Source organism: Brienomyrus brachyistius, chromosome 1 (genome assembly GCF_023856365.1).
Source record: "Brienomyrus brachyistius isolate T26 chromosome 1, BBRACH_0.4, whole genome shotgun sequence".
NCBI classification, from domain to species: domain Eukaryota; kingdom Metazoa; phylum Chordata; class Actinopteri; order Osteoglossiformes; family Mormyridae; genus Brienomyrus; species Brienomyrus brachyistius.
Window position 1 is genome coordinate 45612628 of NC_064533.1, and position 26564 is coordinate 45639191.

At 38.2% G+C, this 26564-nt stretch overlaps 1 protein-coding gene across 3 annotated transcripts in view; it reads right to left on the bottom strand.

Annotated features, from left to right (window-relative positions):
- LOC125744603 (dachshund homolog 1-like) overlaps positions 1–26564 on the bottom strand; it is a 111595-nt gene that overhangs the window by 33618 nt on the left and 51413 nt on the right. Inside the window, exons 2-5 of one of the 3 annotated variants that reach the window (XM_049016596.1) lie at positions 23287–23402; positions 14665–14791; positions 14487–14566; positions 11630–11791 (exon numbers count right to left, since the gene is read on the bottom strand). In XM_049016596.1, the coding sequence (XP_048872553.1) occupies positions 11630–11791; positions 14487–14566; positions 14665–14791; positions 23287–23402 (485 nt within the window). The remainder of the gene's footprint in view (positions 1–11629; positions 11792–14486; positions 14567–14664; positions 14792–23286; positions 23403–26564) is intronic. The other 2 variants (XM_049016602.1, XM_049016613.1) reach the window with 2 other exon arrangements.

Here is a 26564-nt window from a genome sequence, read left to right on the forward strand (position 1 = left end):
TGACTTTTGCTCTGAACTACTCCAGCAAAACGTACACTGATGAAAAGCACATGTAAAATATAAACCATTAAAATCTGAACTGAACAAGACACAGTGTAACGATACCTGAAATGTCAATAAGTTCTTGGTATCATGTAAGGATTAGAGTACTGTTCTTGGGTTTTACAACACAAATTACAACAGACAATGGCGTAAATTACACAATATGTTCACCTACAGTACAAACGGTTTGTTGTGAAATATACCAGCCGAAAAGTATAATTCGATAACTTCATGTTACGTTATGTAAACGAGACTACTGAATTTACAGTTAGCAAAAGCGTAGCCAGCTAGTCTTATATTTTCAGTTATACGAAGTCGTTACACTTTTAACTTTAAAGTATTATTCCAAATGCCTTTAATTTTAAAAAGCATTTATTCTTTCTTTAAAACTTGGAATTCTTGTGTTTGCATTTTGTAATTTTATAACAGTGTGTGATTTTATCGTAAGAGCAATAATACACACTATCTCTATTAAAAACTCGTAAAAAACAGAAAAGCACTGCTTGAAATTAAATACAACTTATAATATCTACCTACACAGCATCAGTGGTTGCAGTTCATTTATCTCAAGGCTGCTGGCAATCGTGTGCAATGCCATTTCCTTAATGTGATGGCAGTTATGCTTGAAAAAGTCATGTGAGCACCAGTTTTCTCATTTTAACCACAGCAGGCTGTGCAACATAATTTGCTGTCTATATAAGAACTAATTTCAATTACAAATAGATGATTCATACTAAAGGCTGTTTAAATTAAGACTCAATTTAAGCTGCTGTGTTCTTTGATTATTTATATATATGCCTTGTATAGCACATTAGTTCAGCTGTTTTGTTTTTTTTAATGGAACCCTGTTAAATTATTTGCTGTTTTAATAATGGTAAACATGATTTTGTTTTTGAAGTCTTGCAGGTTTGCTTCAGGTAAATTACCCCAAATATGTATGCTGTTCAGCATTAAAAAGAACTCAAGGGAATACAGCTCTCGTCAGACTAGAATTTTTGCTGAAAAGAGAACTGTATGAATTGACATAAACAAATGCTTCTGGAAGTGGATACCACAGCAATCTGCTGAAAACATCAATGAGACGCCAGCATTGTTCTTGTCAGTTTCTCTATAACAGTGTTTACCAGCCCATCCTTGGGGACACACAGACGGTCCATGTTTTTGCTCCCTCCCTATCTGTCAGGCAGAGAGCTGGGAGGAAGCAAAAATGTGGACTGTCTGTAGGTCCCCAAGGATGGGCTGGGAAATGCTGCTTTATAAACAACTGCATTGTGCCTCTTACGTTAATACACAGTTCCGCAAAATGTGACACACTCGCTGATCTACTTAACACCTGTTCGTTAAAAATATATTCAGCACTTTTGGGAAGCACTGCCCTTTTTTATGTGTGAGCAGACAGGTAATATTTCTGCATTTAACCGGCTATGGGACAGTAATAAATACGTGAAAAGGAAAGTCTCACAGTGAATTTTAATCAATCGATGAAATCCTTCAATGAGCATGCAGAGCTAAAGATACATAAAAAAAACAACAACATTTCTGGAAATCGGTAAATAAAAGATAACTCAGTTCCCTGCACACAACCAGAGTTCCACTGGTAAGAGACAAATCCATCCTACCAAAGCAGGACAAGTACAAGGACTGGTTGTTTTCTGTTTAAAGTTGACAAATACATGTTCCGTTGCCTTTTTAATTGCCAGTGCCTCCGGCTGCCTTTTTGAGCACATATGGTAAAACGAAACCACATATTACCATTGCTATGATTTAGGCTCGAGCTGACATGCAGGACTGCTCTGACGAACTCAAGAAACCACAAGCTGATAGGTAATGCAAGTCAGTGAAGCCATCTCTCCTGTTCACCCAGAATGTCTTTTGGTGCCGAAATGCTGAAATGCTTTGGTTTTGTAGGTTTTCCTGTACATGTCTTGCATTGAGCTTAATGTAATTCCAAAAACATTTTATATATCTTGATATTTATATATATCTTTTCCATGGGCACTTTGGAATTTGTATGTTTAAAAATATCTAATAAAACATGTACAATCTGTGATTGGGTACTAGGTTACATAATACACATTTAATGATCTTAGAGCAATTATTTTAGTATATCTGGATTATTTATTTTTTCTAGTACAATCCCTTTTAATATGTTAACATGATGATCTTGCATGGTTTAGGAATTCACATCAATTGTTTTCAATGGCAAATAATGAAAAGTATCAATGAAATCTAGACTCAAAACTACTAGATGTAACTCTATTGTGATCTATCTCTTCCTAGTGAGCGTGGAAGATTTCCCCAAACGACAATGAAACCAGGGCCTGTTCGGTGCTTCATTATCTCCTCAGCTGAGTGATTTATCGTTTGTTTGGGAGAAACGAGAAGGGGGGGGGAGAGAGAGAGAGAGAGATTACAGTCACAACTCTGCTCTCTCAAGCCACTTGTGTCCCTAGTTCTACATCTTGGCCAAACTCACAACAAACAATAATGGCAGCTGTAATTGATCTGAAGTTGCCTGTTAGCCCTCTAGTAAAAACCCACAATTTAAACGACAAAACGCCTGCCACTTGTCAGCAACTGTCTAATGATGCTGTCTGTCTTCACCATTTACATTGTTTTAAATAGATAGATATACTGTAAGAGACAGGACTAGAAAATATTAGCTTTCCCCAGTGAAATAGGACCAGCAGATGCCAAAGGAATGCATAATTGGATGGTACAAGCAAAGCTGGGATCCCAGACTAATTAAATGACTTGTTTTAAGCCTATCTGTCTTTGTTTGCAAGTCTTAGTCATTGGAACAATGCAATTTAAAAGCTGTTGTCAGACGCACATGTTTCAGTCAATCCTTTGATCTAAAAAAAAAAAAATGTAAAATGGGACATGGTATTAATCCTTGAAAATTTATGATGTAGATATAGTGTGTAAATATCCTGGAGATAATGTAAATGTTTTTCAAAAACACTTTTGAGAAAATGCATGCAAGAAATATATACACAGGATGTATCTATTTTAAGAAGTAAAACAACTTGTGTGTACAGTACGCCAGCAGGAACCTCAACAATAATTGCTGTTTTGGAACACATAAAAGTGAGGGCTTATTATCCAGACAAAGGTGAGACCACACATAGCACCGGTGTTTAGCATGGCCTACGAACCTAACTTTGTAGTGGTTAAATAAAAGGTAAAAATGAACCTGAAAGGAAATAGATGACAACACAAAAGCTCTGTGTTGTAAAACCTCTAATTATCTATACAGTTTTAATATAAATTAGTGCTTATGAAAATGATTAAGCCAAAGCAACCGCAAATGGATAGCACATAAAGAATAAGACTAAACTTAAACTAGTAAGGCTACTGAATATAAAAATACCAGCCCTCTATTAAACATAGCATAGAAGCTGACATTCTGGCAGTAACATAAATTGCTTTTTACTCACAGATGGTAGACTCAGTCAAGGATAGGAAACTCTTTTGCCCATTAGAGAATATAAAAACAAAAGTACTGCTCTTTGATGTTGCAGGTACAGTCCTTACCTACAGCATGTTAGTGCCATTGAATATATCTTCAAAGAAACTGCTTCATTATTTACACTTGCAATAAAAAAAAACATCTTGTCTTTATTACAAGAACTAACAGGCCCCTGTAAAACCTGTGCATATACAGGCAAACACATACACCGAAACATAAAATAGTCATAATTCTAATCAATATTTAAATTAAACAAATGTAATGTGTATATGTGTGTGCATGTGAGCGGGTATACCTATCCTTATCGGGACACAATGTCCCCATAATGTGATAAATATCCATTTTTTTCCCTTATGGGGACCAGTTTCCTGGTCTCCATAAGGGAAAACTCTATTTTATTAAAATTGGTGACTGCTATGAAAAAACTAAAAATGCAAAAACTCTTGTATTTTGCTTGGTCACTTATGGTTATGGTTTGGGCAGGGTGGGGGTTAAAGTTGTCATAGTTAGCATTAGCATTTTCCCCATAGAAGTGAATGAGCGGGCCCCATGTGTGTGTGTGTGTGTGTGTATGTGTATGTGTATATATATATATATATATATATATATGAATAACTATAACTATAAAATGCAAGCTGGACATGGGAGAATGTAATTATGCAATTTATATGATAGTCATTAAAGAAAGTCTTGCAACAGAAATGATGGGGAAGATGGACAGCATCATGCTTTCAGCAGAAAGCTGAAGGCTTGGCAGCTGTGTCTAGCAGATGGTTTAATGATTTTGTTCCAACAATAATACTTGCTGTGCAGACTGGGAGCTGAATGAGAAAAAAAAACATTTTTCACCATCATCTCGCAATTGTTCTTACTTTGATGGGAAGGCTAATGACGATAGGGAACTGATGCATTGTCCGATTTCTCTCTTATACGGGCAGCTCAAAAAAATGTGTCTGAATCAAATTTTAAAATGACTATTATGGCTATGAATTGACAAACAAAACCACACCTGGATAAGTGGTGAGAAGATGTATGTATGTATGGATGGATAAAAAGTAACAATTCAAAGGGATTATTATACAATACTGTCACTTTTGCAAATCTGTGTTACTTTATTTCACATTCACTCATTCAAATTTGAATTATAGGGAAATACACAAAATATATAAAATAACCATTTGCATAAAAGAAATAAATCTCCAGGTTCTCCGTTAAAAAGATATAGCGTGACTTGTAATATTCAAATTAAGGTAGCATACAAATGTAAATATAAAATAGTCAAATAAATTGCACTCGTAAGACATAGAGGATTTCCATTTATCAGCTTTATCATGTTGATATAATGCATCACTTTGGACCAAAGGTTAAAAACATCCTTATTCTAAGATTGCAATTAGCAAGTCATTAAAACTAACCGAGATTAAAGACCATTAGCTCTGAAATCCAAAGTCAGGCTGGTTTCAGTTCAATATTGGGGTTATATGTGCTCAGTGGTAAGATGTTGTTTTGGTCAAGGTCAAAAACACTAATAGCTTGATGGTTAAGTCGGGGAATATAGTTTTCTGCGGTTTACCAGGTACGGCGAGACACCAATCTTTAGCAGATCTTCCTTACTGAATTTCTGAATGCGTACCTCAGTTGATTTCAGTTCAAATTTGTCGCTTATCTTTCACAATAAAACACCGTCAGTATTGGGACTAAGGAGACCAGATTACCAGCAGCTGTTCCCATCAAGAGCTGAATGTATTCCGCGATGATCAATAAGGCTCACACAGGGTCTGACATGCGGCCGGGTAGGGGCATCATTTTCGTCTGATACTTAGTGCAGAGTCCCTTTTAAAAAGATTGCTTTCAGTCAATGCCAGCCAGTTGTCACTCCACTTAAGCTTTTACATAAAATACATTAAATGCTATTATCAATCACTATACACTCTTCTGTAAAACTGGTTTTGAGAATATATCTTGTATATTCTTTTGATTATCTGTCCTGGTTAGAAAAGGAACACTGAGTGTACTTGTTATTTTGAAAAATGTCAATTAAAATGAATGTGTATTCTTGTTGATTCCCAGAGCTGAATCAACAGCCAATCCATCGAAAACACACTGAAATGGTACAGATTTCATTCTAACTTACTTTGCTGAGGCTACTTATTTGCACACATATATACTGTATGTCAGTAAGTGAACTGTCTTAGATCGAGCTAGTTGGAATGATTTTTGCCATTGATGTTTCTGTAAATTACCTAGACTGCTGCAGAATTTTGACAATTATTCGAATGATTCTAGAATTGCGTGGGCCATTAGTTACCAGAAGCAACTGCTAGTGTTGCAGAGCACAGTGATATCTACAGAAATGTGTCTGATTTAATATAACTTAAAAGACACAATGACAAACAAGCTTTTATATGGCATTCTGCTGTCAGCCTGCTAAAAAGTCTACACGCCAACTAAGCACCACATCGACCGGCTCTGTGGAGCTGTCTGCTGTTGCTTAACATCATGTCACTGTGCATATCTGTCATCCATGTGTGTCACGTGTGATGACGATCCCTTTGGAAATACAATGTAGCTAAACCAATGGAATTAACTACAATTCCTCTAGCTGTGAATCTAAAGTCTTTACCAACGAGGTAAGGATATGACCTAATGCAGAATCCGTTCCTTTGGATGCCCCCAACATAGTGCCTCGTGTTTCACAGCACAAACTCAAGATTTACTCTGACACTGATATGTTTTACGGGAAACGGAGGGACACACCTCACTTTTAGTAGTACTGTCATGCTTCTACATACTACTCATGTGTTACTAGTAGTATACAATGAACTTAAATGCAATGAAGGCAATAACTGATTAAGTTTTTAAGATTAAACAACAACTGAACTTGCTGTCAACAAGAAAGCTTATTGTTTGCAATGCACTTTGCTTTTAGTGTAACTGTTATATAATACCTGTGTGCTGCAAGTAGTATATAATGTATTGTCAAAGAGAGCAATAGTTGGTAAGAATTTATGGATTACACAAAGACAAAAATCGCTATTACTAAAAAAGCTTATTCTTTGTGAATGCTATCATTAAATATATAAAATTTACTCAGAGCAGCACCGTCTTATCAGATTGTATTGATCTCTTAAATCCTTTCTTTGCTTCCAAAGGTCACTTAGTGTCAAGTGTAAATGCAATCTGACAGACAGGAGCAAAATGGGACAGACAAATATCCACATCATCACAGAATCGGAGCAAATATCCTGATTCATTTATTCAATTAATGAAAACTGAGGGTAAACACTGATCAGGAATGACACGCGACCTGGCAAGTTCTGACGCTCAGACGAGACAGCAATAGCTGCGTCTGCATCAAAGCATTTCACATACCCTGCTACGCCACGGATTGGCAGCACCACTGGAAACCGCCGTCACTCAACGACGACAGAACAAGATATGGATCGTTAAAGAAGTAATGTTTAATCTTCCTCCATTCTGACAAGATATTTCTGCGGTTGTGCGCATTTATGTACATAAGTAGTTCGCGCAATCTTAATCATGCATATTCAATTTTATGCTGATGCTTAAATGCAGGCGCAACCAAGAATGAGACGGAGGGATTCAGCTTCATTAAAAATAAATGATTATCAAGTTATCTTTGAAATTCTATTAAAATTTGCTATGCACTCTACTTATCTGTCACCTGCTTCCCATGGGCGCAACACTCTAATAGAACTGCTCCAAAGAGAAAAACTCAAGGGAGACTGTCGCCCTGCCACGACCAGGATCTGCCTTGCACTCATTCTTCAGTCTTTGACTGGCATCATCTTTGTTTTATTCATTGCAACGAAGACTCAATATTCTGCTAAAACACAGCCAAGAAAAGCACTTATTATATACGTGTGGTGCTGTATTGTATCCCTGTAGAACTCATATGCATTTATAAAGTAGCTTCAAAGCACACGCTGAAGTACAAACGGTGAGGAAGCATATTAAAAGATTAACAGTCTTCAAACGAGATCTGTTTCTGCTCATTTTGTTATCCTGCCGCTTTTGCAAGAGGGACGACCGAACGTTTCCTACGCGTGGTCTTAAATAAACAGCCGCCGCCGTTCTTTTCCCATAATGCAGTTCCGACTCACGAGAGCCACAAGGACATGAAGTGGCCTGAGGCTTCTGACTGCTCAGCTTCCAATCAGCTTCTACGTGACAGAAGAATTAGCACAGGACAGCCATTCTTTTTATATGCGCTTCACATCCAGCAGCGTGTGGCACTAGTGCTAACAAAGGCAGACCGCAGTCGCGTTTGCCCTTCCACAGAGAAAGATTTATTATTAGAAAGGACATAAACAGACTAATTAAATCACAGTAGTCAGGCTGAGATGACAGCTGGTGCAGTGTGTGACTAAACAGATCCCTATCAAAGAGCAGAAGCCCCTGTTCACTGAATTCAGCCGTTAGTAGGTTTTATTTTAAGAATGTCACCTTTGAATGCGGTCCTGTTTCGTCAAAAAAGGAGATGTAACAGAAGCAGGTTGATTATGATTGTTTCACATGTGTTCCTTCCTGTTAAATGAGCAATATCATGTTTGATAAATGGCTTGGTTTTATTTTTCACTGAGATACGCCTGATGTATTGCATGTGCGTGTGTGCTTGTCATGCAGAGCATATTACAGCCACTTAAAAATTATTTAGCATTCTATCTAACGGTGGACTTATATTCCACATGGCCGACATACCCTTGAGTAATGTGTTCCATCCATATTTCTTAAAAGAAAAAAAATAATCTGAAGGAAAGAGAGTATGCATCACCGAAGAGAGAATGCATCATAGATCCTTTGGAGTACAGCCACATAAAATTAATATAGTCTCAATTATTAATAGAGTCTTATAATCACACTGTAAAACCGCATGGCTGAAACGTGGCTCGGGAGAAAATATGATTTTAACAAGTCAATAAGGCAAGAACATTTAGCGCAAAGTACTCTGTTAAGACACTATGTTTGTGAAACAAGATGCAATACAAACAACGCAACTGACACAAACCATTCAGTAGGAAATCCCTCTCTCCTCCGCCCGGCCAGCCACAAATCTTTTCCATTTAATGTCCTTTCATTATCTATTGCATCCCTCTAGCTGGTAACGGTGGCGAGTTTTCCTGAGTTTGTTTGGTCCTGACTCTTTCACCCCAACGATTTGAAACTGATTCTAGAAACTGTAAGACCGGCTTAACAAAAAAGGATTAATTCCCATATCCAACTGAGAACATAGATAATTCACAGTAATTGGTAAAAAATGAAGATGAATGGGACAGCACGATAAGGACCAATTAGATCCACCATGCTTACAGCTGTGGTCTCAATACAGAATCCTCTCCTGAGTCTTAGCCTCGTCAGACAAAAAAAGCCGGGTGGAATTAGCGGGATGACCCCATGAATTGTGGGAAGCATTCCCGCCACTGCTCTCCTTTCCATTTTAATTCCTACCTCAGACGAGACACCTGTCACGGTTCCTGATGTGAACCCCCATCCCCCCGCCCCATGCAAAGGCCCTGGGGTAGGGGGGGGTTGGGGTAGGGGGGGTCAGCATTCTTGTAAGAGCCACGTGAAGATAAACAACGGGTTGACGCAGCTTTTAAAGTTTTCGCCGATGGTTTCATTATGGCAGCATCATCTGCTTGATGATACATGCAATTCCCACATCTAATTACAGGGAGGATTTGAGGTCCATTAACGTTGCTGTGGCAAAGAATCAGAACTGAAACCACATACAATTGCCAAAAAAGGAGATTTTCCCTCTTGATTCTTTCCTGTGCTCAGGGTCCCAGTTACATTTCCATCCTCTTAAAAAACAATCCCTTTCTCTTGAAACAGCCAGGTGTTTGTTAAGAGGGCATTTGACAGTATTTTTCCTCTTTATAATGAAAGTTCTGGTTCAGGTCAATTTAAAGGAAAGGAATTTATCACGGTTTTATTTCAGTCCAAGGCAGAATGTCACACATGTTTTGCTTGGTTTGTGATCTGTAATCATGGTATTTCCTGTGAGTCTAGGGAACAATTCAAAGTGTACATTCAGGAGAACCCAGGCCTTCCTAAAAGCCCAGTTAAAATCCTAGAGAGAGAGTAAATAACAATCTATTGATTTAATCCAACTGTTCCTCCATCAGGATGTTTTGCTATTGAAATCAAAGTCGGACGGGCTGGTTTGTTTTTTGTTATAATTAATAACAGTGATACAAACAGGAAAGGGTAATTGTGTTGAATATTTAATGCATTGGGCTATTCAATTTACATCTACACAAAGATAAAAGAAGTTATACAGGCCCAGCACAGATTGCCCTTCTCATGTAGCCCCTGTATCTTTACTAAGCTATAAGATAAACACAATACATCTGCCGAGAGTTTTTTTTTTCTCTCATTCTTTTCTTTTTTAATGGAAGTAGACAGATAGCACACTGAAGTGTAATTCCTACATTGTCTTCTCTGTCTAAGCAGATACACGAATGATACATAATACATAAGCAAATTAGCCAGACAGTTATGTGGGTTTTATTTTATTAATCTAATTTATTTTACAACATCAGACATGTTTTAGATGTAATTTGTCTGGAAGCAGCTGTCTAAAGAATTTTTTAAATAGGCATGAACTCATTTCCTGGTAATCAGCACTGAGCATTGTTAACAACAGAGAATACATTCAGTGCAGCTACACTGCCAAATAAAGTTCCTAGTGAGTAAAGTCATGGCTATATCTGTCAAGAGATTAAGAGCTTCTAAATATCAGAGGCATAATGTGCTGACCCAGAGGCTCAAACTAGAGAGGAATTCAGATAGCGAAACTCAAATGGTGCGTGCCAAAGAATGCAAAGATAAATAAAGCAATTAATTACATCATGCTTTGTAACCATTAACGCTGGTGTTACGGACAATACTCAATGCATTTTAAGAACAATGGATGCTTGTTTTATGCCTAAGAAATCGGTTCACAACTTGAGGTTACTTTGTGGAGAGAAAAAAAAATAAAACATCTTTCTTTCTGTTACGATTGTACGCTGCTTTTGAGAAAACTGCCGGCGATTCCAGACTGCCGAGCTTCTGTTGGCAGTATTTCCACCCTTATCGTGTGTATGTCTCCTATCGGCCATCCTGTCACAAGAGACTGCTTGATATAAACAAGAGATTGCCCCGACATCCAGTAATCAATAGCAGGATGGCTTCAGTACCAAACATCATTTGTCTCTGCACCCATTCCTTTGACCAAACGAAGCATTAATTCAAATCATAAATCTAAGGTGATTTGAATCCTGGAATGAGAGACTGCCTGCTCTAATGATTTATTTTGTACATTTCTGCAAGCGAGAGATTTGTCCATACACAGTGACAGGTCACCTTCAAATGCCAGTGGCAGACTGTTTATCACCATGCAGACTAGCATCTCATCGGTGCAAGTAAATATTAAAGTAAAAGAATCCAATTGATTGTGGATGGGGAAGAGAGGCGTCACTGTCATATATTTTACTCAGAGTGCTAATGCTACTTTCTGCACCTTCAGTGACTGTTACTAGAATTATTATTCTGAAAGGAGGTTGCGTGCTCAAGGTTACAATTTAAATTGTAACAGATAAAACAGTTTCTTATTAGCTTCATTGCCATAGCCAGCTATTCTTATTCACATTTATCTTTATTTCCATGACCTCCTAGCCTCAATTTTGACCTCATTCTTCATGCATTTCCTTTGTTAAATCTGCTTATGACCCATCCTGTTTGCAAAATATGTAAAATATTCCCAGTGACCACTGAATACACCGCAGGCTTTCGGAAAACGACAAGCATGCTGTCTATCGTAAGACCGTGGCACATTATCACACGCCGGGGAAACTCTACGAATTTAAATACTTCTTGATGAAAGGCGTGATCATATGGATGAGGACTGAGCAACAGTGCGTCTCGCATTTCTTTAAAATTAGCACGTTAAAAACATGACGTCAAAAAAACTATGTTCGTATATTCAAGGGCAATGAAGATACAGTCACGTCACTGATGGGAAGTGCGTCACCCCATCATCATTAGATGCCAGCCACTGGTAACGAAAAAGGGTTTCGTGTAAGTTTGCTGTGCTTTGCGGGGACTCACCAGCGCTGGAGCTGAGGTCCCCATTCTCTGGGTCGGCCCCGTGTTGGGTGCTGCCGCTGTGGTAGCTGCTCATGACCTCCAGCTTGATCTTCTTCGCTTTCATGGCCTCGGCGATGGCGGCGTTGGTGGCGGCTGCGGCAGCCGCGGCGGCGGCTGTGAGGCCTGACGGGCCACGGACATAACAACGCATCAGTCAGGTTTGATGAGGGGATGCCATGGGGGATTCTGGGAAGTTCTCTTCATTCATTCAAGCCATAAAGTCTCTATGACTTTTTAATGATCTTCTTAACAGCATATCTTCCTACTTCTTTGCCTTCCCATGAATGCAGCTCAGACTTTGAACCACGGATTAAAACAATAGTTTCTCAACGTAAAAAGCGACGTTGCGTACCGCTAATGGGTAATGAGTTCTTGTGAAGTTTTTCTCTGTGTGCTCCCCGGTACCGCACTGTTTTTGAACTAACAGATGGAGTCAAACAAATACGTCTGAACCGACGTGCTCCTACAAAGCGTGTTTGCAAAATAAACAACGCACGTGTGACGGCGAGAGCATGCGTCACATCCCAGCGCTCAACCAGCTTCAAACAGGGCCTGCTCAAGAACTGTATACACTGCAATTAAACTGTAATTCAATCTAATGTTTATGAACTGCTTTTCTGACTATGTTCTACATTCTCCCATATAACTAAATAAAAAAAAAGAGAGAACTATACCTCACCATTTACGGCTTCCGTAGATTTAATGAACAGGCACTTTGGTATTAGGTTTAGTTAAAAGTTTGGCTTCAGGCATATGGTGGGTGTAGCATATAGAAAAAGCTCTAACTTCAATGTAATGTAAATGTACCTGGCAGGGTGACATATAGTGAAGCTACAGTCTTTAAACTCCATGTAGGAGCTAAGGGGTGAATGGGATCCCTTTCCAGATCTCTTTTCAGGACGCTCAGTCGCTAACTACATTGCCTTCAGTAGTTTGCTAGTCATTCTGGTAGGCTGGCTAACGCCCCCACCCCCACCCCCAGCCATTATATTAGCCACAATGAGTAAAAGAGAGAATGAAAGGCTGCTCTTGCAGATGTCATAGATGTGTCAGACGAGGAAACAGGCGATAAAATGGAGAGGAGGATTGATTTACTCTGTAAAAAATGGGCCACAGAACCAAGCCAGTTACATTTCCCTGACCTTCAGCATCCTAGATGCCATTTAACTCTTTCTCATATGATTTAAACAAGAAAGTGCTCTCTCTCTATATATATACACACACACACACACACATACACAAAACAACGTTCCTATGCAACCGATTAGTAGTAAAATCGTTAAATAATTGACAAGAAGTGAACAAGTCATTGTTTTTAACACACACATATAAAAATAACCCAGTGCAAAATATAAGAAAGGTGCATTATTATTCAGCTATTCCAGCTACATGCTTTTTGGCGAGTGATATTCTGCAAATAACTGAGGATTTCCAGAGTCACTAAGGAATGCAACTAATCTAGCCTACAATTATTTCTATTACTTTAGAGATTCTCAGTGTTTGGATAAACTACAAGATTTCTTTGAAGGCAGAACACGAAATGAAATAGGAAATGTAAACACCAAAAAAAAAGAAAAAAGAAAAGAAGCTGATTATTACAAAGGACAAGGGAATTTGTAAATATCTTATGGCTGCCACAAACAGTTTAGTGACACAGCTCAGAAAAAGCTATTAACTGGCTATAACTGGACAAAAAAAAACAAAAATAAAAAAAAACACGTGGCATTAATTTGCAATCCCAGTTCCTAGCCTATTCAAAGACAGCTGACGTGAAGTGTGTTCTGCAACTGTGAAGGAGGCCTTGCGTACATCATAACAAAGTGAACACACTTGTTTGGGGCCTGGTTCTGTTTCATATGCATGCAGAAAACACACCACTGCCTCAATGAAGGTTACACTTCTCAACGTAATGAATGTAGTCTACTCTCAGCGAAGGTCGCAATTCATTTCCGTATAATGGCTAAGAGTCAATTGTTTTGTAAATGAGATGTATGCAAAATAGGAACCATATGCTAATAAACATGACTGATGTTCATGTAATTATTCTCAAAGAATTTTATATAAATATATAAGTTTGTTGTATTGATGTGATACATTCAAATCAGATAGCGAGTTCTGTGTTGAAGATGCATCTGTCTTCCAACCACTTATCCTGAACAGGGTTCCAGGAGAGGCTGGAGTCTATTCCAGGCAGATCAGGGCATAAGGCAGGAGTGGATGCTGGAAAGGATGCCAGAGTACATGTGCTAGAGGCAATTTATTATGGCCCACTAGCCTAGCTGCATTTGGACCGCAGGAGTAAAGCACGGTACCCAAAAGGAATCCTCCACCACACAGGGTGGACACCCAGCTCCACCCATAGAGCAAAGGACAGCCAATGGGGCTACAAGCCAATGAGGCTACAAGCCAATGGGGTTATCCACTGAGCCACCAAATTGTAGACTCAGTGATGAGTTACCTTGTAGATGTTTCCCCAAAAAGATCAACATACACAAACAGAACCAAATTCTGACAGACATCTAGAAGTGACTGAAATACACTTGAAGTACTGGGCAAGAGTTTTCAGGTTTGAATGTTTTGTACAGACTGTTTTGACAATTAGCTGTAATAATATGAACAAGACTGTTAACAGGTGCTGTTATTTTCCCTATATTCCCATTGCCGTATGAGCATCTGGCCCCTCATCAAGGAATTTCTGCCTGTTCAACATTCATTTTGGTATAATTATTTCAGGCAATATTACATATTTTTTTTCTCTTTAATTTTCATTCTCTTATGAACATTACCCCAAATATAATGGTGAAAAAAAGCTATTTACCGTTATTTTCCAAGCTGTATTTTCTGGTAAATTCAGGATATTCTGCCAGATAACACTTCAACTGTGTTGTCCATTGACCTCTGAAATCCATCCAAAAATCCAATCAATTGTCCAGACAAATGACTAAATAATGGCATTTCCAGAAGCAATTCATAGATGATTAGAAATGGCATCTTACATATGGTAGGTGGCATGATTGCTCGGTGCTAGCACTGCTGTCTCACATCTCCTGGGTTGGGGATTTGAGTCCGACTTCTCCTGTATTTGTGGAGTTTGCATGTTCGCCCATGTGCCATAGCTTCTTCCTGCAGACAAGAAGCTAACCAATGTCTCAAATTTGCTCACTGTATGTGGACTACGATGGACTGTCATCTCTGCCTTGCGGTCTTTGCTGCCTGGGAAAGGCAGCCTTCCTGGGACTCTTTGTAGGATAACTGGTTGGAAGATGGATGAAAAGGTATCACATACTATATATTCATTCATTGTACAGACAGTCCCCAGGTTACCAACGAGATACATTCTCTAAGTCTGTCTTTATGTTGAACTGTAGGTAGGCCGGAAATATAACACAGTACATGTTAATAACAATAAAAATACACTAATAATGAAAGTAACTACATACTGTATGGTACTGCATTGTACCTTGAGTTGAGCCGTGTAATGTTTTCGCAAGCATCACTAAGTAGTGTGCGCGTTCGTCATTACAGACTATTGTATTTAACCTGAATTTTTCATTTAATAGGTTCTCCGTTTGTAAGTATGAGTTGTCCATAAGTTGGACATTCTTAACTCCCTGTATATTAATTTTGATTTATCCTGTAGTGTAAGTACCACACAACATGTTCATATCTGGGATAGCCATAGAGCGTGATCAGTACATTCGGTAAGTTTTGGTCAGTATAAGCCATTATAATGCATTATGAAGGTATTTATAATGCATTACTGATGAGAGCTTCATACAGCATTCATAACGCATAATAAACATGAACTATAATGTGTAAATAGTTATAGCCGTGTGTATAATACTTTATGAATGCATTATAATGCATTACGAAGGAATCTATAATGCATCATGATTGAGTGCTTTATGTAAAGTGTCATTAAGCGTTATTGTAAAATTTCTTGTCTAGATAATGCAATACTGGATTTTAGAAATGACAACATTTTTGAACGGCCGAATTGGTGAGGGAGTGTCACTTAGCAGTGATGTTGCAATCATTACCCTCAATGTCCTGTAATGCCTTTGTGGCTGTTTTACAAAGAGCGTCTTGCTGTCCTTTGCCTTAGGTAGCAAGCGTTACAAATACAGCGACAGTTAAATAAGCTAACTGCCTTGTAACAGCTCTTGCTTTTTCTTATTTAATGTTTCAATGCATATTCAAGTGTATGCAGTTATATAAATACTATGAAAATCAGCATTTATATGACCAGCATAGTTTCTGGGGCAAATGATTAATATATATTAATCATCTGGCATCTAAACTAGAATACACCAGTCTGGACCTGCGTGAACCTTAAACTGTCTTAAACTTAATCTTAATGTCATTTCCAATAATCTGGGCACATATTGCCATTCTTCTAGAAAGATTAAAAGAGTGGCTATCATGTTTATTAGAAGCGTTTAGTGCCAAACACTGAAATATTTTGGGAAGACAAGGTGATTAATCTGATCAAAACAGTGGTAGACTTTCAAAGGTAAAGAGCATTATACAAAAAAATGAGGTCTAATCTTAACGATGGACATTTTATGAGTAAGCGGAATTTTACCCTGCAAAAGGGCAAAGCTATACGCATGACAGATCATTCACACGAGCAGAATTCTTTGCCCTAAAGAGAAAAGTTGAATAACAGGTATCACACAAAATGTATGTCAAAGACATACCGAAAAGAAGACTGCTTACATATGACGCAATAAGTCGTTATCACACTAAATATGGCAGCGTTGTAAAGTCTGAGAAAAATATAGCCAGGCCTTGCTGTTTGATTCACTTATTAGGATTCCTTTCTCATAGTTCCTGTGCATTGGCCAGATCAATAGAACCTTGACTTGCTCAGTTCGTTGGATCCACACCCTATTTAGCACTGATTCTTAGAAGAAAAGAGAATAGTGCAGCTACAGATATAAATGAAATGGAGGAGCCCCAGGATATGTCCTACTTCCCTCATTCGCAATGCAGTTTTGTCTCAACTGTTATGCAGTAATGCTCACTTTATTTTTAAGCCGTAACTACATCCCTTCTTCTTTACCACAAATGGGTGTCTGATGGTTAAAAACTGCGCAAATAATGTTTCAGCGACACGTTCAGGTAATCTGTTCTCCCAAGAAGCACTCAGCTGAGCACAATGTACCCTGCCGGGGCTTGAGATTTTCATGGTATATTTGTCCTATTTGATGGATCAGACCAGAAAGGATGGTAGGAATCAGAATAAACTCATTGTAAGTCATTGTTCCATGCCACCATATACATGTATCTATTAAGATGACTCAGGGGAGCGCTGACTAAATTTCTGAATCGAAATAATCATCCATCCAACTGTGAAACTCCTCCCTATATCAGCAGTGAAAATCTGCTGCAGTGCTGCCACTGTGCGCCAGTTTTATTACTCTTATGAATTTAATATACAAAAAAACTTTAATACACTTAGGACATTCCCTGCATGCCTGTTGTGATCCCATTACGCTTTTTGATTGTTTTAATACCATGCATTTATGATAAAAGTACCACATTGAATCCAGATAAGAGGGGTAGCTATCTGACATAAAGATTACAGGTCCAAGATTAATTAAATGAGAAAATTATTTTTTTCTATTAAAATGTAATAAAATTCATAATTAACTTCATGATAAGAAAATTAGCTTCCTTACAGGTCATATAAAAGTATTTGGTACTTGTGCGAAAATGATTTAGCGGCAGTTTATTTACAAAATATTGTAGCGCCCGACCTTATTATTAACACAAACTTAGACAAAAGAGCAGTGTTGATGACTTGGAATTAAATAAATGATTCCAATTCTGTGAAAACAGTTTACAGTTGTGAAGGTCTAATTATCTGAATCTAAAAATGACACAATTTTACGGAAGTTCTCTTTTAAAAAGAGCAAATTGTGGTATAGATATCAATGTTCACCTGATTTTGCTGATTTTCCCTTTACAAGCACACCATGCCACAGAGCCTGTATTTGTGTCATCTTTAAATGAAAGAAATCCACTTAATTCTAATTACTACGCAGAAATAGCTATAAAATAAAATAAAAAAAAAACATGCTTCCACTTTCAATTTCAAATAATAATTGAAAATTTACAATTAAACTGGGTCTGTGTCATCTGTAGTTTTGTCTAATATTTTGTCTATTAATACTACACCATTGTGAAATTGAAACACTGCTTTGAATGAGTGCAATGATACAGTACATAACAATGGCCAGATGTCTACCAGTAAAGCTTTATACATAGCTAAACTAAAGCATTTATTCATTCAGCTTCAGAATGGCAATGCACAAATTCTATAACAAAGATCAGAGAGTTGATATTAATAAGGGAGAGAATGTGTGGTAAAAAAATGAAGAAATGTATGCCACTGTCAGACTGACTACAGAATAGCAAATAATAGGGATGAAGTCAGATAGTAGCCCTTGGAGCAGCTGTCATATTAAATAATAATGAAGATTCTATTAATATGCAAAGGAACCAGCAGCAGACTGGCTTAATGCTGTCATGCCTGTGCATATTGTCAGATTGTTCATTATAAATTAACATGCTCGCTGCCCCATACCTGTGCAGTGTTAGAATATTCTTCTAACACATGCTGGATGTAGTGCCCTCTTTGACTAATAGTGTGATTAAATTAAAATCAGATTAACTACACATCGGTACACAAAATCTGACTTTACAGCTAGAGCGATAGTCACTAGTCCTTATCTGAAATTTATCCAACAAGTCGGTAGACTAGAGCAATTACATCGACTGTAAGTAGAGACAAACTTAGGGAGGAGCAAACGCGTATCAATAGCCTGGCACGGAGCTATTCTCCTTGTGACACATTTAGTGTCAATTACAGGAAGCACGGTCTTTAAGTCAGGCAGTTGGCTGAAGAATCCAGAACCTGACAGCTGCTCAAACTGTTTGCTTTGCAAGAAAAAGTGTCTATGTGGCCTTTAAATGCTTAGTTCTAATGCTTAATACATTTGATATTTAATACTCATCTCAAGTTTTCAGTGTCAGCCACGGTAAATCGGCTCCTCAAATTTTATTATTGCAGATCATGATTAAAGCGTTTCTGAGGAAGGTTAGCAGAGAACGACAAGTTGATCCACTCACTCCCTCGTTACATCTCCGAGAGTTGAAGCTTTTAACTTTATTTAGAATACATAAAAGATTTCAGGATCCTGCCATCGAGCATAAACAAGAAAATAAAGTCAACGGTACCTAGACTGCCGTATTGTCCTGTGCGGAAAATTGCATCCAGGCTACTCCTATTTCCATTGTATCAGAAATTCTGAAACATGATCGGCTGAAAACAGCTACCCAGAATGCGGCTCAAAAAGCTGTTAAGAGTTTGAGTTGCATTCAGTCGACTAATGTTGTGCCACATCGATCAATTTACAGTACCTAACATTTTCTATTTCAAATGTTCATCGCCTGGCTTGAAAGTCTGCTTGCCTCGTTATGGTATTAGATTACAGGACAACAAAGTAGCTGCTTTCCCATGCTGAACCAGATCAAAGTATCAGGTTCGGCATCTCGCTCTGTTACAAATCATTGCTTGCAGCCTACATCGCTTAAGAAATGGCACAAGCCATTGCCTTTGGCTGCTGTACCTCATCTCCAAGGGACAAGAGATGCTGACGATATTACCTCTAAACGCTGCTCTTCATTTCCATACAAACCATACCTTGAGAATTTAAAAGAATGTAACACAAGATGCGCATGTATCAGCGGACGATTATAAGTAGATCCGAATCAAAGCTATCTATGATATGCAGCTGTTTTCAAGATGATTTAATTAAAATGGATGCAGGCTTTATAAGAACCGAGTAACTATTAGAGTCTTAGGACACCTAAAAGGTTAATGACAACCGATACTCATGACACATATGGAAGCATTAAGAGCTGATTTTACTTTGGTAGACACAAGCTCCAAAGCACACAAAGAGGCAAAATATGCTCATAATTATTATATTTAGAAAGAACGTTTTTCATGACAGTAATAACAGCACTTCTGAGGTTCATACTGTTAATTGTGTTTAACTAGAGATAGAAAACAACCAATAAGACGGAGCCATTTTATTGCTAAGGAAAATTCCAGTTTTACATAAATCTGTATCCCTCTTAAGTCAATTAATTCCTAAGTGTTATAGACTTAAACATTAGCTACTTCGTGTTCCTGGTAACGGATCCTGTCTCACTCATAGCTTTCTTTTGCCGTGGCGTAAAAACTGCCGCGTACAAAAGACGCTTTCTTGTGTCACACTAAAAGATCGGAACGGCGTATAACTTCATCCCAGTTTCGGAACAAGGAATGACTCAACTAATACAGGAATCCATGTCCAGGGGGTGAAGAAGAAACCATATCCAACGTAAGACTGGAAGCTGGGGCCAGAGTTGGAGTCAGAGCTTCTGAAAGCGTCTTCACTTTAAAGGAGATGTCATCTTTGTGTGGTGTCGGCTGAGTAAATAATAGGATTTGGAAGGACAATCTTCCTGTCAGGCATTAGAGAATTCAAAGGCCCTGGAGGAAGGCCCAGAGGAACCCATCTACAAAGGATATGTTTGATATTTGTTTTATTAAATGGGAACCTAAGCAGATTAAGATTTCTTTAGCTAACCCAAACTGAAGTCATTTAAAGGAGGAAAATGAAGACACCAATCGCTGTGAACCTTCTATTCAACAAGCCCGGTTAACAAAATGACACTTGATGGGGAATTTCAACGAATGTGAAGGAACAGATCCAAATGCGCTCAAACCAAAGTAAATTTGTGTTTAAAAAAGTGTAAAAATATTATTTTTACTATTGCAAATTAAACTGCAGGTGTCGCCATTTCAGAGATGTGATACACCTGCTTTTGATCAGCTACAAGACCCGACCTGTCCACCTCCAAATGAAGGCTCTTAGGAACAGACTGAAAATAAAATGAATCGTACACAGGGTAAAGTTTTTCGTGCCTGCACTATGGTGACCTCAGGCGCCTCGGGCAAAATGACCAGCGTTGCCATAGAAAGATGATACGCTTGATCTGTGACACTGCATCACACAGAGTAACTCTGGCCTAATTTCTGTTAAACCGAGTCACCTGCTGGAATTTAATTGGGGGCACTAGTAGATAGGACGGATCAAGCAGGGCAGGCTTCGCATGTTGTTAAAGGCAGGACACTCGACGGCATCGTTATGTTACAGCAGGAGTCAGGAAAACTTAAATATGAAAACTGCATTCCCTCAAAAAACTTTTTATTACAAAATATGTGGTACCTCTCAGCATATTATTCCTAAGCTGATAACGGTCGTTAATTTTCATGGCTGTGATTAACTGTAATCGCTGTCATTATTGTTTCTCTTGCTGGACAATCATTAAAGCTCGTATTTTCCAGGATTGTGGGTAAGGATTGTATTTCATTCCCTACATAGAAATACAATCACCTTTGCTGGGCAGAGTCATCTCATTTTTATTTACTTTTTCCTTCCAAACGGCTTGACAAAATGTCAAGATCATAGAATAGAAGCAAAAGGTTCTCTCTGGGTCTGACGAGGATGATATCAAAGCTTTTTTTTCTTTTTTTTTCTTTTTTATTTTTGCTTTATGTCCGGCTAAACAAAACTGCGCTCTCTAGTCCTTGCTGTCCCCCGTGGCCTTTAAGTTCCTATTTCCAAAAAGACACCGATAGCATGACCTCTCACACACATAAAAGTGGAGAAAGTGATTCCAGCTCGCACAGTTGAAAGCGGCAGGGCCTGCATCTGTGAGACTCCATTGTTCACGATCGCCAATTCTATAGCTGCTTTTGAATTTCAAAGGCGGCTCTGAAGCACTTTTGGCCAAATGTTGGCATGTTGTCTTGGAGGGGAGGAAAGATGCCGAAAGGAGGAGCAGACAAAATCTTAAAATAACAAAAGAGGCAACTTATTTTTCATAAATACTACATACGAAACTGAAACTGAATACATACAGTGGCTTTATAGATCTGGTATAAAAATACAATGACTAATACAAAAGATACTGATACGACACCTGTTTCATAAGACGAAAAATTTCCAGCTGCATTTTTTAATTGCAAAAAAAAAAGCACGTTGGACATATTCATATTCATTTTTTTCTATTAAAACATACTAAACACTTGCATTCTGATGAATATTTAAGCTTTAATAGAACCTGTATAATTATCATTGATGTATGAACAATCAGCTCTAAACAATGTATGCTAATCAGGGCAAACTCCAGTGCGGACATCAAAGCAGCCACAATGGAACCAGCGGCAGGAAATGGCCATGAAGTACTAGCTTCAATAAAACGTGCTTACGGCAAACTCGAAGCACAAAGGGATGTCGTCGATTCAGCTGCTGATAAGCTTATTTTAACATCACTGCTGCCTATGTACATACAGATTTAATTGGGCTAATTAAAATCCACTCAAGGCATAATGCAACTTCTAATGAAATAAATAATCTAGAAGAAAATAATTTAACACAAATTAAATCTATTTTTGTTCTAGGGGAACCTATTTCTTATTTTGGTTTATAATGCTCTGTTTATATAGTATTATAGAGTACTGGCAAACCAGTTCCCTGCAATACCACATAAATAAAAAATAAATATATATATATAACTACAAATGTGTATATAGTGAAATACAAACAATACTAAATAAAATATGATGAGAATAATAGTAGCTATTGAGGGTTTGTGTCGAGTCACTTTTAATTGCGCTTCTGCACTGTTCACAGCCAATAGTTTAAGCCAATAGGTTTAACTCCCTCCAATACGCCTCCCTCCAATAAGCCTCCCTCCAATGCCTACCTGGAACACCCACCTTGGCGGGAAACCTCTTACTAGCAACATATACCTGTGAGTGTAGCACAAGTGGAATATTCATACATTTATAAGGAGACTGAACAGAAACGACATTCCAGCACATATACACTAAGGGGGCCCATGACTGTGTGAGCGTGGATAATGGTGTTTGGTTTGGGGGGGAGGGGCCATTCGCTCATATGTCTTTGTGCAGCCCTGTATACATACAGGAATGCAGTTTCTGCAGATGAAATGAATTCTTTCATACTAAATCAGTCGCATTAAGAAGCTGAGCAGAGTTTTAGCTAGCATATTAAAGTCAGGTTCATATGTACCATGTAACTGTTTTAACTTTATCATGCATGAACTACAGAAAACAATTCACAATAAATTGCAATGAACATTCTAGGCACTTCTAAATACACTACAGTGCCACAAAATCTTATATATGTCAATTTTCCTAGCCTTTTTTTTAAACCAGATTCAGTTCAAGGCATTTTTCATGCTGATTGTGTTATAAGCCCTATAAATGGTAACCATTATGGCGTACGTTTCCCACCTGTAGAAGCGAGCTAATTATAATATGACAAATGAAATCACATTTGAGGTATAAAGCCCTCACCGTCTACTGCAACCGGCATTACGAACTGGTTTTGCCATCTAATAACTCATAGGTATTTATTGAAATAGCAAGGCTTATGGATATTTTTCTGTGACGTTGCCATTGGGATGTCACTATCTGCTGTGAGGTGACCAAGGCACAGGGGAATCCTGGGAAGAATTTTCAAATTTACCTGTAGGGGGAATCATTCCTGGTGACATAAGACCGGGCACTGAATGCGGCATGATGTGCGGATTCTCGGGTGACGTGACGCTCTGTGTCCTCTTCGGCGGCCGCCCAGGTCTCGAGCTGAAATTGAAATAAAGTATTTGGGGGAGGGGGAGGGGGTTACCATTTGAACTACCTTAAACCCCATTCCGTTCTAAAGACTTAACATGTACTGTAAATAATTTTTTTCAAGGACAGTTGCTTTCCGCAGCTCGACATAATAGACTTCCATTACTAATTAGATTACACACTGAATTCATTTCCTTTATTGAAGATCAACCGCTTCTGGATGCATAATTCATAGCCTGTACCTCGTTACCTGCTCCAGTATTAATATCCAAGCTCTGTTTGAATTGCCTCGTTTGCATATGCTAAAATCCAGCGTGCAGTTTCAGCCCAAAAATTACATGTTAACTTGTTTTAATTATTGCAGTCAATCCACTATTGATTTATGAGATTTTTAAAAACCAAATATATGTCGTTCTGTAATGAATGATATTTTAAGGTTCTTCAGGAAATTAAAAGGCAATGGGTGCCTAAGGAAATGTTCTGCTAGCTTGATTTAATACCGGAGCTAGCTGGAAGGTGGTATGGGGAGTGATTCAGACCTGTGCTACATTTCTGATGGAATGTTTTATTACTTTACATGGCTAACCAAGTATCTGAGATGATAAATGAGGCCATGTGCTTATGCTTAAAGTATCATAAAATGTCTTTGTTTGCATTTTTTTTTGTTCCCTTTGAAATCTAAGAAGCTAAACATTGCATTTCATTAGCAACACCTTGGGTTCGGCGAACACGGAATAAATATGTATTTAAGTCTTCCGTCACAAAGAATACATTTGCAAATAACAGGTTTTTATCACATCAGATGTCCCCACAATGTAATGTATAGCTGGACCACACACACACACACACACACACACACACAGGCATGCTATGAAACTGCTTTAGACATGTTAATATCCCCCTTTATTCATTTTGCATACGCTTTTATCCAAAACAACACGCAATTAACAAATCAGGTTTAAGGCCCTTGCTCTAGTGCCCAGTTGTGAAATCACTCTGCCAACATGAGGGACTGAAGCGGATTTGATGAGGATCTGACTTTAGGCACGACATCTGAACCCGCACACTTCTGAGATGCGGGGCCTGTAAATACCCCACAAAGAAGTAAGTCGCCAACCAAGGTTACGTACATAATTGCGTTACTCTGTATGAAATGATCAGTGTGATGACGATAACACATGACTACCCCCACAAATTTGTTTTCCCTTGATTTTATTGAAATTTAACGAGCTGCTTTTGTATTTTCTCATGTAAAATTATCAAAAAAAAAAGTCAGGCACCATCAAACTGGCTAAAGCTAAAAGAAAACTGTCATCCACATTAAGGGCTGTCAAGCTTTTGATATCTACAGGGCAGTTTACCCTGTACAGAAAAAAATTATGGACCAGTAAACCAGCTTGGGGAGAGGGTGGGGTGGCAGCAGGTCGATCGGCGATTTGATAACCTTAATCATTTGTATTTTATATCAGATGTGAACAGAATGTGTGAACGCAAGGGGTCGTAATATATATATATATATGGCTTATTTCTGGATATTTCTCCGCAAAATCCCCAATGTTCCGTGTCCACGGACCAGGACCAGGGTTGGGAACCCCTACTCCACATCGCTATCTTTACGATAAAATACACAAGAGAATTTTTTTTTTATCTTTGGTCCCACTTATTTTGTACATACTAATGCGATGAGAAACTGCCGCATTCAGAAGAGTGATGCTCTAGCACTCTCTCACTTACAGGGCTGGGGTGAGTTTGGGATTCCATTTCAGCCCTTTATTAGATTTTAGTACTTTCCTCAAAGCACATTACTCACAAATTACAGGGAAAGAGGAGATGAGAAGCCAGCTCAAAAGGGAGATGTTTTGAAATGTAATTCTTATTTCTATAGAAACACCTACTTGATCCTATGAGGAAAATTGCACATAGTTTTACTGTTATCACTTTCAATTTACTCAGCTGAATTATTTATGAAAGGCCTCGGTGGAAGTATGTAATGGTAAAAAGCTTTTGAACAATGTCAAAAGCACCAAAAGTCAACCAGACCAAAATGCTGCTGCTACCCCCACTGAGCCCTCAGTTACGCACGGATCTCTGGATGAAATCTTACAATGTGCATTCAGTCAGGGTTTAAAGCATTTAGCTGAGGTATTAAGTTACACTACATGCTTTCGCAGTGATGATTTGTACGTTGTTGGGCTTCTGTTGCGGGTATGGAATCAATTTCATAGTGACTTTATCAAATAAATAAATACTTTGCTGTAAGAGAGGAAGTATACCATGGGGCATGTGACTGCTTCTTCGCAGAATCAGTCTCATCAAAATTATATTCTATATCATCATTTACACGTGTACATTTTATGAACCTCAGATAACACAGGTCCTCATACTGCCTTGACTCCACACTATATGTCATTTGTCTTACAGATCACTCATGTATTTTAAGTGTTGTGCATGAGAGTGAACAGGCTAATAGTATTCTATTGAAGGGATTTATTTACTGAAACTTCTTTATAATATAGTACAAACCATTCTCCAATGCTAATTGCCATAACTTTCCAGAGAGACTCTGACAGTGTGAAAAATGTCACTGAAATACCATCTTAAAGGTGCCTATCATCTAGACACGGATGTTCTCGCAAAGTATAATGGCATTTTCATCTTTGAATTTCGCCGCTACATATTTTGAGTCATAACTCAGCAAGGACATTTGAAGTAAGAAGCTTCAATAATTAATTTTTTAAGTATTTCCATTTTTAGTGCAAATTTCGTCGATAAAAGCAATTTGTTATTTTTATATTTAACTTAAGTTCCCTACATATTGACTACTAGCACAATAAGAAAGCGCCGGAACACAATTATGATTACAGGATATTTTTTTATTTTGAGGTGTCTGTCAATACGTGTTTTCAAAGACTTCCTGGTAGCTTCCCGTGGAGTGAAAGGTCGGTATTTTGGATTCTGAGCAGTAGTCACAAAAATAGCTTGTTTATTTGTCAAATAACACGAGTTAACTTTATAAATAATTGATTTCGACAAAAAACATTCCCACAAATTAGGAGCAGGGCAGTAGTACCATGGAGCATGAGAACAATAAGCCAGAATGACTCCAACGAAGATGCCTGGATTGGTTTTGCCTCAACAGAATTTAAAACACCAGTTCTTTTCAAGAACTTATAT